The sequence below is a fragment of the Sapajus apella genome, unplaced genomic scaffold (assembly GCF_009761245.1).
Source record: "Sapajus apella isolate SASKATOON/1434 unplaced genomic scaffold, GSC_monkey_1.0 scaffold37, whole genome shotgun sequence".
In the NCBI taxonomy this organism is placed as follows: Eukaryota; Metazoa; Chordata; class Mammalia; order Primates; family Cebidae; genus Sapajus; species Sapajus apella.
Window position 1 is genome coordinate 21,733,744 of NW_022436977.1, and position 16,860 is coordinate 21,750,603.

At 38.6% G+C, this 16,860-nt stretch overlaps 1 protein-coding gene, 1 non-coding gene and 1 pseudogene across 11 annotated transcripts in view; 1 reads left to right on the forward strand and 2 right to left on the reverse strand.

The window, feature by feature from the left end:
- TMEM62 (transmembrane protein 62) overlaps positions 1-16,860 on the reverse strand; it is a 49,920-nt gene that overhangs the window by 27,033 nt on the left and 6,027 nt on the right. For 9 of the 10 annotated variants that reach the window (XM_032297723.1, XM_032297726.1, XM_032297725.1 and 6 more), the window contains 5 exons: positions 8,416-8,557; positions 6,164-6,288; positions 5,895-6,017; positions 2,755-2,910; positions 2,176-2,335 (listed from right to left, as the gene is read on the reverse strand). In XM_032297723.1, the coding sequence (XP_032153614.1) occupies positions 2,176-2,335; positions 2,755-2,910; positions 5,895-6,017; positions 6,164-6,288; positions 8,416-8,557 (706 nt within the window). The remainder of the gene's footprint in view (positions 1-2,175; positions 2,336-2,754; positions 2,911-5,894; positions 6,018-6,163; positions 6,289-8,415; positions 8,558-16,860) is intronic. The other variant, XM_032297731.1, reaches the window with a different exon arrangement.
- Positions 10,098-10,204, reverse strand: LOC116564625. Its single transcript, XR_004275001.1, has one exon. It is a non-coding gene; the product is annotated as a U6 spliceosomal RNA (small nuclear RNA).
- Positions 14,376-15,443, forward strand: LOC116564518 (annotated as a pseudogene).

A 16,860-nucleotide genomic window follows, 5' to 3' on the forward strand; every position in this document is an offset into this window, starting at 1 on the left:
AAACAGAAAATAGATAAGTCATTGCCTGAGGTTGAGGATGTATGGAAAACACACTGCAAAAGACACAAGAAAACTTTTGAGAGAAATGTATCATATTGCTTGTAGGTAATGACTTCAAGGATGTATACATATGTCAAAACTCACCAAATTATATACTTTAAATATACAAGGTTTATTATGTTATTATGTATAAAGTACACCTTGATACCATTGTTAAAAAATGTTAAACATAAAAAAGTATGTGATTTTAGATTTTTACTAAGGATTTAATTAAGCAGCCAGAAATGTTTCAAAAAATGTAAGCTATGGGGTTTTTTTTTCTTCACAAAACTACAGAAGCTGTATGTATATCATATTAAGAAAATAATATACTGTGATGCTGAGGCACTCCAAGTGTTAGCTTCCCAGTGCTAAAGTTGCTCCCACATCTTCTCCATGACTTTAAAGACAGGGAATAATTTATTCTAGGTGCACATGAACCTTCAAGTCTCTTTAAAATGATCCAACTTCTAATATGAAAGACCTTAAGGGTTCATCTCCAGCCATCTCTCCTTCTACATTCTTCTGTAAGTGTTTTCTTCCTTCTACACAGAATATTTTAAAGACAAGTGGCATAGTAAAATGTCTTCTCTTGTGCAGATGAACAAGTTTCCCCATTTACAAATTAACGGTAAAACTACCCAAACGAAGGATTGTTTTGTGGATTAAGTAAAAAATTCTAAGTGCCTGGCATTTCCTAAGAGGGAGCTCAGTAAATAGTTTCTTCTTGCTCAACTTGTCTTTGTTGGGGGGATAAAAAGGACAATGAAAGTACATACATTTTCTGAAAAATTATTTGGTGTTTCAAATTAAGTCTTAACATTACAAGATTAAATAGTTTAAAAATGTCATCAAATCATAAAATTGCAGAAATTGATGTGTGTGTGTGCGTGTGTGTGTGTGTGTGCATGCATGTGTGCAAGAAACTAATTTCTGAGCACAGCTTATCGCCTTAAGAATTTAATGAAACTGCTCTGTTTTGGTAATGATTATTACTTTCTACTCTGGCAGGCGCTAATAAATTCAATGCCCCAAACTGAATCAGAATAAGAAAAGGCAGACTGGTACTGCATATGCTAACAATGCTTATTCTCCTAACAAAAAAGTGCTTTGATGCCTTGGAAATTTTCTGTGTCCTGAAGCTTTCAAATAGTGACACAATTGTCCTACAGTTAGAGACAGCAATCCAAGATATGGACACATAATACATGTTTTCTGACTTATTCTATTACCTTTGGGTATACTGGAAAATTTGCCCCCATTTGAAAAGATTCTGGCCAAAGTTGGAAGAAAACAAAAGTGATTTCCTGGAGTTAAAGACGGAGAGAGACTATGGTCGCTCCTCTTCTCTTCTGCCTAGGTTTTAATCTAATATTAGAATTACTCCTGAGTGCCTATTTTCAGAATATACTAAATACAGTGTATTCAATTTTGGGGGTTTTTTTTTTGAAATAGGGTCTCTCTCTGTTGCTCAGGCTAGAGTGCAGTGGCACGATCAGAACTCACTATAACCTTGAACTCCTGGTGCACATGAACGCTCAAGTCTCTTTAAAATGATCCTTCCATTTCAGCCTCACAAATACCTAGGACTACAAATGCACGCCACCATGCCCAGCTAACTTGTATTTTTTTGTTGACATGCGGGTCTCACTATGTTGCCCTGGCTGGTCTCAAAACTACTGGCTTCAAATGATCCTCCAGTCTCAGCCCACATTTTTTCACTTTTTTTGTTTGTTTTGAGACAGGGCCTGGCTCTCTTGCTGGGGCTGGAGTGCAGTGGTGCAATCTCGGCTCACTGCAACCTCCACCTCCTGGGCTCAAGTGATTTTCCTGCCTCAGCCTGCTGAGTAGCTGGGACTAGAGGCACACACCACCATACCCAGCCAATTTTTGTATTTTTTTGTACAGACAGAGTTTCACTGTTTTTCCCAGGCTGGTCTCGAACTCCTGTGCTCAGGTGATCCAACCGCCTTGGTCTCCCAAAGTGCTGAGATTACAGGCGTGAGCCACCATGCCCGGCCCCAAATTTTTTTATTAAACATAGTTTAATTAACAATTGACTAAAATATTCTAAACCACAATTCATTGAGGTTACAGCTTAGTCATTTACACAGTGAATATAAATTACTAACTTACCTGGACGATTACTTCTATGTTATGTGCCCCACTACTGTAGTTTCTAGGATTCCACTTCAGTATGAAAATAGGACCAGACACATGAACAGCCTGGCCTAAATCAACTTCATCAATCATAACTGTGACAGAAGTAATGGTGGATAAGGAAAAGGCCAAGATTCTAAAATGAGAGCATATACAAAACACATGGTTTTAGATTTGTCATTGTTTCAGTAATGGAGAATAACCTTATGGTAACTTGCAAATTTAAAAAAGGTAGGCTATAAAGGAACGTGTACATTATGCTTACAGCAATGTAAAAGCATCCAAATAAAAAGGCTGGAATAAAATGAAACAAAAATAATAATGGTAGAATTATGGGTTTCTGAATGGTTTTTAAAATTTGATCAGCTTAAGAAAATGATATGCTTTTTAACTTAATGGGAACAAAACAGTAAGTAATCTATCTTTATATAATCTTTAGGTTATTGAGAAAACTAAAATGGGGCATCTCATAGCTTTCACATAAGAATACAGTCACAATGACTTATTCTCCATTATTATTAAACTGAAAGTAAATTCTGAAAAATTGCTACATACCTGATGTGTGTTGAGTGAAGAAGTCTTTCTAGTGGTTCATGTTTAGCACAACAATATAGGAGTGACTTAGGATTGGTGATAAGAACCACAGGCCAATTGCCAAAGATCAAATCTGCAAAGCTAAAGAGGTCATGATCAAAGGCAAAAATCCGGTACCTAGAGACCAGATAATAAGGTAATTTAGTCACATTGTAAGAGGTCATGAAGGTAACATACAGAACAAATATAAAAATACATAACTAGGACTTGTTTACATGATGAATTTGAATAAAGATTAAGTAATATTTTCTTTCTTTTTCCCCTTACCCCTATGATTTTATCCTTCACTTTTATCACATAACTGGCCTCTGACTGGGGCAATAGATTCAACTGTGCTCTTGAACAATACCTGGTACATGGCATGTACTCTTTAATTTTTAAATAAATACTGTTGAAGTAATTTATCTTATCCCTGTACTTTAAGACAATGTCGAACCTAAGACATTTATTATAACCCTAATACCTGACATTGTTCATCCTATCAACAATGCTACATAAAATATTTAAATGGTTGATATGAACACAATTAAAAATCTTTCATGCTTATTTTAAACCTTTTTTCTTTTTTGAAACAGAGTCTCACTCTGTCACCCAGGCTGGAGTGCAGTGGCATCATCTTGGCTCACTGCAACCTCTCCCGGGTTCAAGCAATTTTCCCTGCCTCCGTCTCCCAAGTAGCTGGGATTACAGGTACCTGCCACCACATCCGGCTATTTTTAGTAGAGACAGGGTTTCACCGTGTTGGCCAGGCTGGTCTCAAACTCCTGACCTTAGATGATCACCCTGACTCAGTCTCCCAAAGTGCTGGGATTATAGGCATAAGCCACCATGCCTAGCCTTAAACCTTTATTGCTATAATTTCAAAGAAATTAAAGTTGTGTTCATTTTCCAAATGCAATAACAAAAGGTATAAAATCTTCATTAAAGAATAACCAAAGTTTTATATTTTCTAACTTCTAGAAATAAGAAATGATTTACTATGGCAAAAACAATTGTGCTCATCAGATACTCTACACATTCCCCTGAATTTCCCAGTCTCCCTGGTATTTGGTTGGGACCATGTGATAGCCAATGGGCTGTGAACAGAAGTGACACATATCATGCCTGTGGTCCAAAGTACTTAAGAGTGAGTGTGAGTTCTTAGTGCTCTCATTCCTGCCCTGGAATTCACATATCAAAATAGGTATTTTAAGATGGAGGAAGTCTGAATTACTGACTCACCCCATGGAAAAGAGTTGTTCTGACTCATACTGAATTTATACAAATGAAAAACATTTGTGTTAAGCCACTGATATTTCTGGATTTATCTGCATCTACAACAAGGACTAGCCTAATATTACCAATATACTAACTGTTTTTAAAAATTCTTCTATTGTAACTAATACAATTTAAGTGTTTATAAAGGCAGGTAAACGTTAGGTCCTTTCAGAAAACTCCAGATAAAACCCCAGGGTTGGAACACAGGAAAGCTGGTGGAGAGAGAAAGGAAATGGCTTCATAATTAACATCACAACTTGTAACTGGAGCACTTAGAAGAAATAAAGAAGCCGATCAAGGGTTAGTAAGACTATCTCACAAAAGGCAATCATAGCCCAGCCCACAGCCTCACAGCCATGAATAGACAAGTTCTAGCTCAAAATAATTATACTTGCCAAATAATTACAGGTTTCTAGTATAACTCATACAGTTTCTAAAAAGTCAGCCAAAATGAGGAAATACCTTCCAAGATGTAAAGTTCCTTTTTAATTAATGGAAGTAGTTAAAAATAAAAAGATAACATATTCTGTGCAACAAATCTTTGTTGAGTACCTATTAACTGAGAGCACAGGGTTTGTATAAATTAAATAACCATATTAGTTAAACAATAAGATACTCCTCTATACTTGATAAACTATTTCATTTAAATATTTCTTTAGCCCGGTGCGGTGGCTCAAGCCTGTAATCCCAGCACTTTGGGAGGCCGAGGTGGGTGGATCACGAGGTCAAGAGATCGAGACCATCCTGGTCAACATGGTGAAACCCCGTCTCTACTAAAAATACAAAACATTAGCTGGGCATGGTGGCGCATGCCTGTAATCCCAGCTACTCAGGAAGTTGAGGCAGGAGAATTGCCTGAACCCAGGAGGCGGAGGTTGCGGTGAGCCGAGATCGTGCCATTGCACTCCAGCCTGGGTAACAAGAGTGAAACTCCGTCTCAAAAAAAAATTTCTTTAAAAAAAAAACATATATTTAACTATACTACATGATTTTCATAAACATGTTTTCTGTTAGAGAGACCTTAACCTAAAAAAAGTCAACTATCATCTATTTGAAGAACTTAAATCACTACCATCTTGTAGCACTAACCAATATGGTAGATACAAAATTCAGGAGGAAAAAAATGATACTTCTAGTAATAGTATTTCTCAAATTGTGCATAGACCACCCAGCAGCCTTTTAAAAAATGCAGTTTGGGCTGGACGTGGTGGCTCATATCTGTAATCCTAGCACTTTGGGAAGCCGAGGCAGGCAGATCACCTGAGGTCAGGAGTTCAAGACCAGACTGGTCAACATGTGAAATCCCATCTCTACTAAAATACAGAAATTAGCCGGACATGATGGCATGTGTCTGTAATCCCAGCTACTCGACAGGCTGAAACAGGAGAATCATTTGAATCCGGGAGATGGTGGTTGCAATGAGCTGAGATGGCGCCGTTGCACTACAGCCTGGGTGGCTGAGCAAGACTCCGTCTAAAAAAAAAAAAAATGCAGTTTGTTGGACCCTAATCCAGACCAACACAATCAAAATCTCTAGACATAGTGCCTGAAAATTTTTATTTTTCATAAGCTCCCCCATAAGTCTTGTGCACACTAGAGTTTGAGTCCATTTCCTAATGGACATATCTTGAAAATCCAACATAACACAGTGATAGTTAACATCACTGCTGTGACAAGGTCTCTGCAAAATGACAAAGATTGCAAAGACACATATTACTTTAGAAAAACAGAAATATCACAAGGTTTTCTTTAACTGTAATCACCCATGATATCAGCATGAAAACTATCATTGCTTTGGCAAAACTTATGTGTATAAGTTTTATTCTGTGGGGAGGTTCCCTTACCTTCTGTTATCCTTCCAGTCTCCCACCTCAAGTTCCAAAGTGCCCTGGAAGTGACGAGTGTGCAAAACAGGCATGAGTCCACCAAGTGTATGGAGATGTCCACACAAATAAGCTATAGCCGAACTAACCAAAGAAAAAAAATGAAATAAATGAACAAAGATAACTTGTGAGGCCAAACTAATAAAAATGTCTTGCCAGAAAAGCAGAATAGGTACAGCAAAATTAAAAACTAAAAACAAATGAATTCTGATTTTGGATGCTTGTCTCACCTCATTATTGACCGGATTCCTGGTGATGGAGAAAGAATAGTGGATGTTGTAAAGTGTCCAAACCAAATTGTATGGTTGCTCTGACTACTTTCCTTGGCCAGTAATAAGAGCTCCTCCATCTGTTTCTGAAATGGGAGAAAAATGGAAGGATCTTAAATTAGGGCTCAGGCTAAAATCTAATGTCAACAGATTAGGAAACTCCTCTGAAGATTTATAATAATAATTGTATGTTATCTAGGCCTTAAATCCTACTAGTTAATGACCAGTATGGACCTCTGTGGATTTCAAACTGTTTCCATATACATTATAATTCATTTGATTCTAAAAATAACTCTGCAATAGGTATGGTAGATATTAACCTCTTTTAACAGATAAAGAAACTGAGAAATAAAGCAGTCATCACTAATATTTATAGCTTTGTATAACACATTACAATTAATAAAAAGGATACTGAAACTAAACTTCTAAAATAATAATATGGAAAGACTTCTACCTAAATGTTTATTGCACTTCTCATAATAGCCAAAAACTGGAAATCATCATCAAGTTGTAATACATCCACATGATGGACTACTACTCAGCAACAGAAAGGAAAGGACTGCTGATACACACAACCATATGGATGGATCTCAGAAACATTATACTGAGCTAAGGAAGCCACACCCAAGAGTACATACTGTATGATTTCATTTATGCAAAGTTTTGGAACAAACAAAATTAATCCATGCTGGTAGGTAACCAACCAGTTATTCCCTAGGAGGTGAAGATAACTGTACAAGGAAATTCTTTAGGATGATGGAAATGTTCTATGTCTTAATTGTGGTGACAGTTACGCCAGTATATACATTTGTCAAAACTCTCCAAACATTTAAAATGAGGATTTTTTGGTACGCAAATCATACCTCAAAAGTTGATTTCAAAAAATAACTGGTACATATGTAAATATGCATTAATATTATCTGTAAAGTGCCTACAACAATAAATTTATGGGCTCTACCCTCAGGGTTTTAATTTGGTAAGTCCAGGGCAAGGCCAAGAGATCTGCATTTTGTAACACTCCTGTTGGTTTGCATGTACATGATCCTCAAATTCTACCTTAACACAATACTAAGGAATGGGATTTAATGTGAGTTAATCAACCCTGACTAAAGACACTTGATTGATAGGAAACAAAACAGAATGTAACTAAATAAAATGCCTAAAGTAACACAGTGCGTTTGACAATATTCTGTTCACTTGATTTCACATTCTTTCAAACTCATTCATATAACTCTGAATCTCTTAGTTCTAATTTAGCAAATTCTGCTCTTTATTGTATTTATTTCTATACTGGTCTTATACTTCACCACTAGAATAAACACTCTAAGAGTCTAAGAATTGGCTTTATTACCTTTGTGTTCTTTCATATGAGTTCACATGTCTTACTTAGGGGGATAGGCTTATTAAATAATGAGTTGGCATTTATTGTACCAAGAAATAATAAGAGGTTCTCAAATGAGACTTTCCACACAGTTTAAATCCAGCAATCACCTAGCCTTGCCAAAATACTTGAAAATAAACTTACTGATTTCAATAGTTGTCCTTATTTTGTTAAAAAAAAAAAAATAGAGACCAGCTGAGCACAGTGGCTCATGCCTGTAATCCCAGCACTTTGGGAGGCTGAGGCAGGTGGATCACTTGAGAACAGGAGTTTGAGACCACCCTGGTCAACATGTCAAAACTCTCTCTCTATTAAAAATACAAAAATTAGCTGGACATGGTGGCACATGCCTGCAATCTCTACTTGGGAGATTGAGGCATGAGAATTGCTTGAGCCAGGAATGTGGAGGCTGCAGTGAGCCGAGATCATACCACTGCACTCTAGCCTGGGCGAGAGAGCAAAACTCCGTCACAAAAAAAAAAAAAAAAAAAGACCATTAGTCAGAATTGGCAATTGTGGGAACTTAGGAATATACCACACAAAGTTATAGGTCCTGTACCCTGCAAAGTGCATCCTGCACCCAGTACCTATTTAATAAATGTTTACTCCATAAAGTGTGAGATACTTCTTTCTTAGATTTTGGGTCGAGAACAAGCATAGCAAAAATAGTGCTGAAACAGCCAGTAACTTCTAGCCATACCTGTAACCAAGTTAAATTTCTCTCCAAGCCTTCCTCGATAACAACTACTTTACCTATGATAACTTTAAGTGATCCACATATGTCCATGAAAAAATAAGTAAGCTACAAAGGGAAGTAAGATTTTTACTACACCTTATCTAAAATTCCAAAGAAATTATAGGGTCTCTTAGGCCCTGGATTTAAGGTGGCATCAACAGAGATGAATGAATAGTTGCCAAAGGGAGTACTGTGGACATAATGGAAAGAGCCATCTCTACGTACAGCAGAATATTTCCTAAAAAATAGAAGACAGGAGAGTGTTAGTGTAATTATAAAAAGACAGTGCTTTAAAATTCCTTCCCTAATTCCACACTAGATTTTACCATCCCTTGAAGAAGAGATTTGCTGATCTGACAGAGAAATATACTCAACTAGATCCACAATGGATAAACTAATTAAATTTCAAAGTTTTTCTCCCGTTGTCCCCAAAGACTCGTGCAAACTAATTCATCAATAACCAAACACAAGTTCACCAAGTAAAGCTCAGAAATAAGATGGCTCTTTTAGGCAGTCCACTAGATGTTCAAAAAGAAACAAATCAGAATCCAGTGGAACAGTATTTATCAATCATTTGCAGATTTAATGAGTGCCTACTAAGTACCTAGAAGAGTTCTTGGTGTAGTGAGATATAAGTTATTTACTTCTTGAAACAGGACTACAGAGGTTTAATTCACAAGAAAGACTTGCAAAGAGGAAGTCTTCAAGCAAGGAGAAAAATATTGGTCTAGGTCTGAGTTGTTAAATCCTTTTTGGTTCCTAAAGATATACTGATAACATATACAGGGTCTACATCCACTAATGAAACTTCACCACCTTACGTATCAACAGTGTTCAGGTGTCCATAAAACTGCAGAGTGAAGACCAGGAAGAAAGGATGGATAACACAGTACAGAGCAGGTACTCATTAAGTATGTGTTGAATAAATAAGAAGGAAAGCATAGATTTTATTGGGGGGGTATACCTATATTACTCAAATATCAAAATATTATAAGAAAAGTTGATATTATCTTTTATCTAAGTGTCTTACATGATTTTTACCTAACAGCATATATTTTAAAATACAAATAAACTCCTGAAACTTAATGGGCTAGTGGGCCACAACAGCCATCAAATATAATGTAACCCAAGTAAATACATTATATAGACATTACAGCTAATACTCAGAAATTAGTCAAACCCAATTTAAACAATGTCAACTAGTTCTATTGCTTATCTCCTTGGTATTTTTAAAATTTCTATCTTAGGGTTTTATTCTAAATTAAAATTTTTACTTATATTTTTTCTTGCTTATTTTATTTTCAGTTATTCCTCAGAATCTTATAATCTTACATATGTTGTTTCCTTTCTTGCATTTTTGATACATTAAAATGCAACGGTCCAAAAATAAATCCAACTATTTGAAAACACAGTTAAAATATATGACGCTAACCTAAGACGGGATTTTGGCATTCTATGGGGCTTTTTTTTTTGAGACAGGGTCTGGCTCTGTCACCCAGGCTAGAGCGCAGTGGCAAGATCTCAGCTCACTGCAAATTCAGCCTCCTGGGCTCAAGCGATCCACCCACCTCAGCCTCCCGCGTAGCTGGGATCAAAGGTACATGCCACCATGCCCAGCTTATTTTTATATTTTTGTAGAGATGGAGTTTCACCATGTTGCCCAGGCTGGTCTTGAACTCCTGGACTCAAGTGATGCACCTGCCTCAGCCTCCCAAAGTACTAGGATTACAGGCATGAACCACTGTTCCCAGGCTCTCTGGGGCATTTTTTTTTTTTTTTTTAGTATGGAATGCTTCACAGGTTTGCATTTCATCCTTGTGCAGGGGCCATGCTAATCTTCTCTGTTTCATTCCAATTTTAGTTTATGTGCTGCCGAAGCGAGCACTCTCTGGGGCATTTTTAAGATCAATATTTAATTTTTTTCTTCAGATTGATATTTCTGTAATATTTTTATTTTTATTAAAATGCCATTTATTAAATTCAGATAAAGTTTAGGTGGCTAAAAATAAAAATATAAAGGTAAGAAACTTTAAAGTGACTACAGTATTTACTTTACTTTCCCAATAACCACTCAGCCCCAAGTCCTGTTAATTATCTTTGAAAATGTCTCCTAACTTCCCACAGTCACCATCAAAAATACAAACAGTTAACAGGAAGTGAAAGATTCTCATCTCTGTTCTTTTCTTTTCTCACATAAACAAAAGAGAATAACCTCTTCTTCCAATTTATGGTGACTCTAATTATACAAACTGAGTTAACCAGTGCTTTTTGGCGTATCATCCTCAAATTGATGTCCCATCTCCATATCCAAGGATCTAGTTGAGATGGGAATGTCTTTCCATATCATGACTGGACTATTGCAGGACCCTCCTATTTGGTTCACATAACTTCAATATCTCTTTTTTCCTTTTTACCTCATCTCTTTTTCTTTTTCATTGTGAGGTTGCCCTTTATAAAATATTATTTTGGCCGGGCACGGTGGTTCATGCCTGAAATCCCAGCACTTTGGGAGGCTGAGGTGGGTGGATCACGAGGTCAGGAGTTCAAGACCAGCCTGGCCAATATGGTGAAACCCCGTCTCTACTGAAAATACAAAAATTAGCTGGGTGTGGTGGTGAGCACCTGTAATCTCAGCTACTGGGGAGGCTGAGGCAGGAGAATTGCTTGAATGCAGGAGGCAAAGGTTGCAATGAGCCAAGATTGTGCCCCTGCACTCCAGCCTGGGTGACAGAGCAAGACTCTGACTCAAAAAACAACAACAACAACAACAAAACCCCACTATTTTAATTATGTTACTTGCCTCCTTAAGAACTTATGCTGAATTATGAACCATTACCCATCACATCTCAACTTCTATGCTTATTACTTAAGGCCTCCATAAATTAGCCCTAAGCTACCTATCCAGTGTCACACTAGTCCTCGGTTTGAACGTTGATTCTGGTGATACCAGTTTCCTTACTGCCCCTGCAAAGTTCATTCTAGCTTTTTTTTTTTTTTTTTTTTTTTTTTTTTTTTTTTTGAGACAGAGTTTAGCTCTTGTTACCCAGGCTGGAGTGCAATGGCTTAATCTCGGCTCACCGCAACCTCTCCCTCCTGGGTTCAAGCAATTCTCCTGCCTCAGCCTCCGAAGTAGCTGGGACTGCAGGCATGCACCACCATGCCTGGCTAATTTTTTGTATTTAATAGAGACAGGGTTTCACCACGTTGGTCATGCTCGTCTCGAACTCCTGACCTCAGTTCACCCACCCACTTTGGCCTCCCAAAGTGCTGGGATTACAGGTGTGAGCCACCATGCCTGACCCATTCTAGCTTTTAAAACTCTGTTCATACCTATCCTTTTGCCTGAAATAACCACCTTGGTATGTCTTACTTCTTCAAATTCTACTCATCTTTTAAAATTGAACACATTTTATGCTTCTTTTATAAAGTCTTCTCTATGTCCACCCCATGCCGATCTCTGCCTTTTCTGATTTCTTGTAGTGATTATCATGTGTGCTAAATAATCTAGCATTTCATCGGTGATTCCTTCACGTTCTTACCTAGTTGTTTCCTAAATAATTCTGATGTCCCTTAACTAGACTATCAGTTCCTTGAAGGCAAAAGCCAAATTTTTAGCATTAGCTGTTGTGTCTCTCACACTATCCAACTATGGATGAATTCTCAATAAATATTTGCTACATGATTGATTGACAATGCAGAACAAAGCTACTGAATACCCTGAAACTGAAAAAAAACTGAATTGCAGCCAAAAGAGGAATCTAAACATAATGAAACTAGAGAATTGGTTTCTAATTCAGAGATCCCCTGTCTTTTTCACATTCAATGAATAAAATTATTTTAATATTTGTATGGCACAAGGTGAAAAGATAAAGCAGTCAGGTGACTAACTGGGCTCTCTAGCCACCACAGAGGCCAGGAGAATCAGTATCTCAGGATTCTGAAAGCCCCTCAGTATTGTGGTTGACAAACTCTGATATAAAAGACTTTTCCTATGTACCAATGGCTTAAAAAAAATTTTTTAAAGCCTGTGTGGAATATTAAAAGTACCATTGGTCAACACAAAGCATTAAACTGTATGCATACCTCAGAGATATTGTGGTTCCTGAGCATCACGCCATAATAAAGCAAATATTGCAAATAAGTGAGTCACACGAATTTTTTAGTTTCCCACTGCATATGAAAGCTATGTTCACAGCTGGATGCAGTGGCTCACGCCTGTAATCCCAGCACTTTTGGAGGCCGATGCAGGCGGATCACGTGAGGTCAGGAGTTTGAGACCAGCCTGGCCAACATGGCAAAACCCTGTCTCTACTAAAAATACAAAAGTTAGCCGGGCATGATGGCACATGCCTGTAGTTCCAGTTACTCAGGAGGCTGAGTCAGGAGACTCACTTGAACCAGGGAAGTGGAGGTTGCAGTGAGCTGAGATGGTGCCACTGCACTCCAGTCTGGGCAACAGAGCAAGATCCTGTCTCAAAAAACAAAAAAAAAGAAAGTTATGTTTACACTATACTATAGTCTATTAAGTGTGCAATTGCATCATGTCTGAAAAAACAATGCACATACCTTAATTTATAAATACTTCCACTGACTGGGCATGGTGGCTAACACCTGTAATTCTAGCACTTTGGGAGGCCAAGGTGGGTGGATCACTTGAGCCAAGGAGTTCAAGACTAGCCTGCGCAACACATCGAAACCCTGTCTCTATAAAAAAAAACACAATAATTAGCTAGGCATTGTGGCTCATGCCTATGGTCCCAGCTACCCAGGAGGCTGAGGTGGGAGGATCACTTTGAGCCTGGGAGATGGAGACTGCAGTGAGCTGAGATTGTGCCATTGCACTCTAACCTAGGTGACAGAGTGAGACTCTGTCTCAAACAAAAAAAACTTCACTGCCAAAAATCATTTACTAATGATCATCTGAGCCTTCAGTGAGTCAAAATCTTTTTACTGATGGAGGGTCTTGTTTTGATGTTGGTGGCTGCTGACTGATCAGAGTGGTGGTTGGGGTGGCTGTGGCAATTTATTAAAATAAGAAAACAATGAAGTTTGCTACATCAATTGCCTTTTCCTTTCGCAAGATTTCTCTGTAGCATGCCACACTGCTTGACAGCATTTTACCCAAAGGATTCCAATCCTCTCCAACACTGCCATTGCTTCATCAACTAAGTTTAGGCATATTTCTAAATTCTTTGTTGTCATTTGAAAAATGTTCACACCATATTTACCAGGAGTAGTTTCCCTCTCAAGAAACCACTTTTTCTGCTCATCCATAAGAAGCAACTTGTCATCCGTTCAGGTTTGATCATAAGATTGCAGCAATTTAGTCACCTCTTCAGGCTCCACTTCTAATTCTAGTTCTCTTGCCATTTCCACATCTGCAGTTACTTCCGCCACTGAAGTCTTGAACTCCTCACAGTCATCCATGAGAGTTGGAATCAACTTCTTCCAAACTCCTGTTCATGTTGTTATTTTAACATCCTTTCATTAATTGCACCTGTTCTTAATGGCATCTAGGATGGTGAATCCTTTCCATAAATTTCTCAATTGACTGCCCACATCCATTAGAGGAATCACAATCTATGACAGCTACAGTCTTATAAAATGTGTTTCTTAAATAGTGAGAGTTCAAAGTTCAAATTACTCATTGATCCATGGGCTACAGAATGAATATTGTTTTAGCAGGCATGAAAATAATATTTATCTTCTTGTACATTGTACTCAGAGCTCTTGGGTGACCAGGTGCATTGTCAATAATGACCACTGATATGGAAAGGAATATTTTTTTCATTCAATAATGACCATTGACATTGAAAGGAATATTTTTTTCTGAGCATTAGTTCTCAACAGTGGACTTAAAATAACTCAATAAACCATGCTGTAAACAGATGTGCTATTATTATCCAGGCTTTGTTGTTCCATATACAGAACACAGGCAGAGTAGATTTAGCATAACGCTTAAGCACCCAAGGATTTTCAGAATGGTAAATGGGCACTGGCTCCACTTGTAGTCAACAGCTGTGGAGCAGGAACCCACATCCAGCAACAGAGCCCTTTGCTCCTCCTTCAGAATGAATGGAGACCAGAAATCAGATATTTCTGCCCAAGAAAAGCAGGATTTCATTCTGCGCTTCTCCCAGATTGTTAGAGTACTGACTGAGGATGAGATAGGCCACCCAGAGACAAGAGATGTGATTGCCCAGCTCAAGGAGGTCCTGGAGTACAGTGTCATTGGAGGCAAGTATCACTGGGCTTTGATGGTGCTAGTTGTATTCTGGGAGCTGGTGGAGCCGAGGAAACAGGATGCTGATAGTCTCCAGTAGCCCTGACTGTGGCTGGTGTGTGGAACTGCTATAAGCTTTATTCCTGGTGGCAGATGACATCATAGATTCATCCCTCACTCACCAGGGACAGATCTGCTGGCATCAGAAGTTGGGCATGGGTTTGGATGCCATCAATGATGCGATGCTTCTGCAAGCATGTATTTACAACCTGCTGAAGCTTTATTGCCAGGAGCAACCCTATTACTTGACCCTGATCCAGCTCTCCCTGTAGCGTTCCTATCAGACTGAGATTGGCAGACCCTGGCCCTCATCATAGCCCCCCAGAGCAATGTAGATCTTGGCAGATTCACTGAAAAAAGGTACAAATCTGTGTCAAGTACAAGACAGCTTTCTACCTTCCTGTAGCTGCAGCTATGTACATGGCAGGCACTGATGGTGAGAGGGAGCACGCCAATTCCAAGAAGATTCTGCTGGAGATGGGAGAGTTCTTTCAGATTCAGGATGATTATCTTGGCCTCTTTGGGGACTTCAGCATGACTGGAAAAGTTGGCACTGACATCCAGGACAACACATGCAGATGGCAGGTGGTTCAGTGTCTGCAACGGGCCACTCCCAGAACAGTACCAGATCCTGAAGGAAAATTACAGGCAGAAGGAGGCCAAGAAGGTGGCCTGAGTGAAGGCACTATATGAGGAGATGGATCTGCTGGCCATGTTCTTATAAGATGAGAAAGAGTTACAGTTACAGTCATATTATGGACCTCATTGAACAGTATGCAGCACCCTAACCCCAGACATCTTTCTGGGGCTGGCCTGCAAAATCTACAAGCAGAAAAAGTGACCTGGGGACTGCAAGGGCACAAAGAAGAGGCTCTCAATAAAAAAATAATTGTGGAACCTTCTACAAAAAAAAAGTAATCAGCTGCATTGACCCCTAGCAATAGTCAGCCTGTCCTTTGAAGCCAGACATTGACTTCTCTCTAGCTATGAAAGTCCTAGATGGCATCTTCTTCCAAAAGAAGGCTGTTTCATTTACATAGAAAATCTGTTGTTTAGTGCAGCCACCTTCATCAATCATCTTTGCTAGATCTTTGGGATGGCTTGCTGCAGCTTCTCCATCAATCAGCACTTGCTGCTTCATACTGCACATTTATGTTATGGAGTCAGATTCTTTCCTTAAACCTCATGAAACAACCTCTGCCAGCCTTCAACTTTTCTTCTGTAGCTGCCTTACTTACCCCTCTCAGGTTCCACAGAATTGAAGGGAGTTAGGACCTTGCTCTGGATTAGGCTTTGGCTTAAGTGAATATTGTAGGTGGTTTGATCATCTATCCAGAGCACTAAAACTTTCTCCACATCAACAGTAGGACTGTTTCACTTTCTAATAATTCATCTGTTCACTGGAGGAGCCCTTTTAATTTCCTTCAAGAACTTTTCCTTTGCATTCACAACTTGGCTCACTGCTCCAGCTCAAGAGGCCTAACTTTCAGCCTCTCTGAAAGCCTTTCAACAGCCCTCCTCACCAAGCGTCATCATTCTTACCTTTTGATTTAAAGTGAGAGATGTTGGACCCTTGCTTTCACTTGAACACTTAGAGGCTATTGTAGGGTTATTAATTGGCCTAATTTTAATATTGTTGTCTCTCAGGGAATAGGGAGGCCGGAGGAGAGGGAGAGAGACGGGAGAACAGCTGGTTGGTAGAGCACTCTGAACACATACAACATTTATTGATTAAGTTCCTGGTCTTATATGGGCAAGATTTATAGCACCCCAAAGCAATTACAACAGTAACATCAAAGGTCACTGATCGCAGATAACCATAACAGATATAATAACAATGAAAACATTTGAAGTATTATGAGAATTACCAAAATTAGATACAGAGACACGAAGTAAGCACATGCTGTTGGAAAAATGGCTCCCATAGACTTGCTCAAGGCAGCCTTGCCATAAACTTTCAATTTGTAAAAAACGTAACATCTGCAAAGTGCAATAAGGCGAACCACAATAAAACGAGGTATGCCTGGGTATGAAACAGAAAGAATTAAAGGAAAGAAAGAAAAAGTCTAAACAAAAAGAATAGCATCTGTCGCAAAAAGAAAAAAAGGCTCATTTTCTAAATTGCCAGAGACTCTTTACAGAAAAATTTTATCTGTTAAAAAGTGTTTTCAGCTAGGCACAGAAGAACATGCCTGCCGCCCCAGCTACACAGGAATCTGAGGCAGAAGAATCGTTTGAGCTCAGGAGTTCAGGGCTAG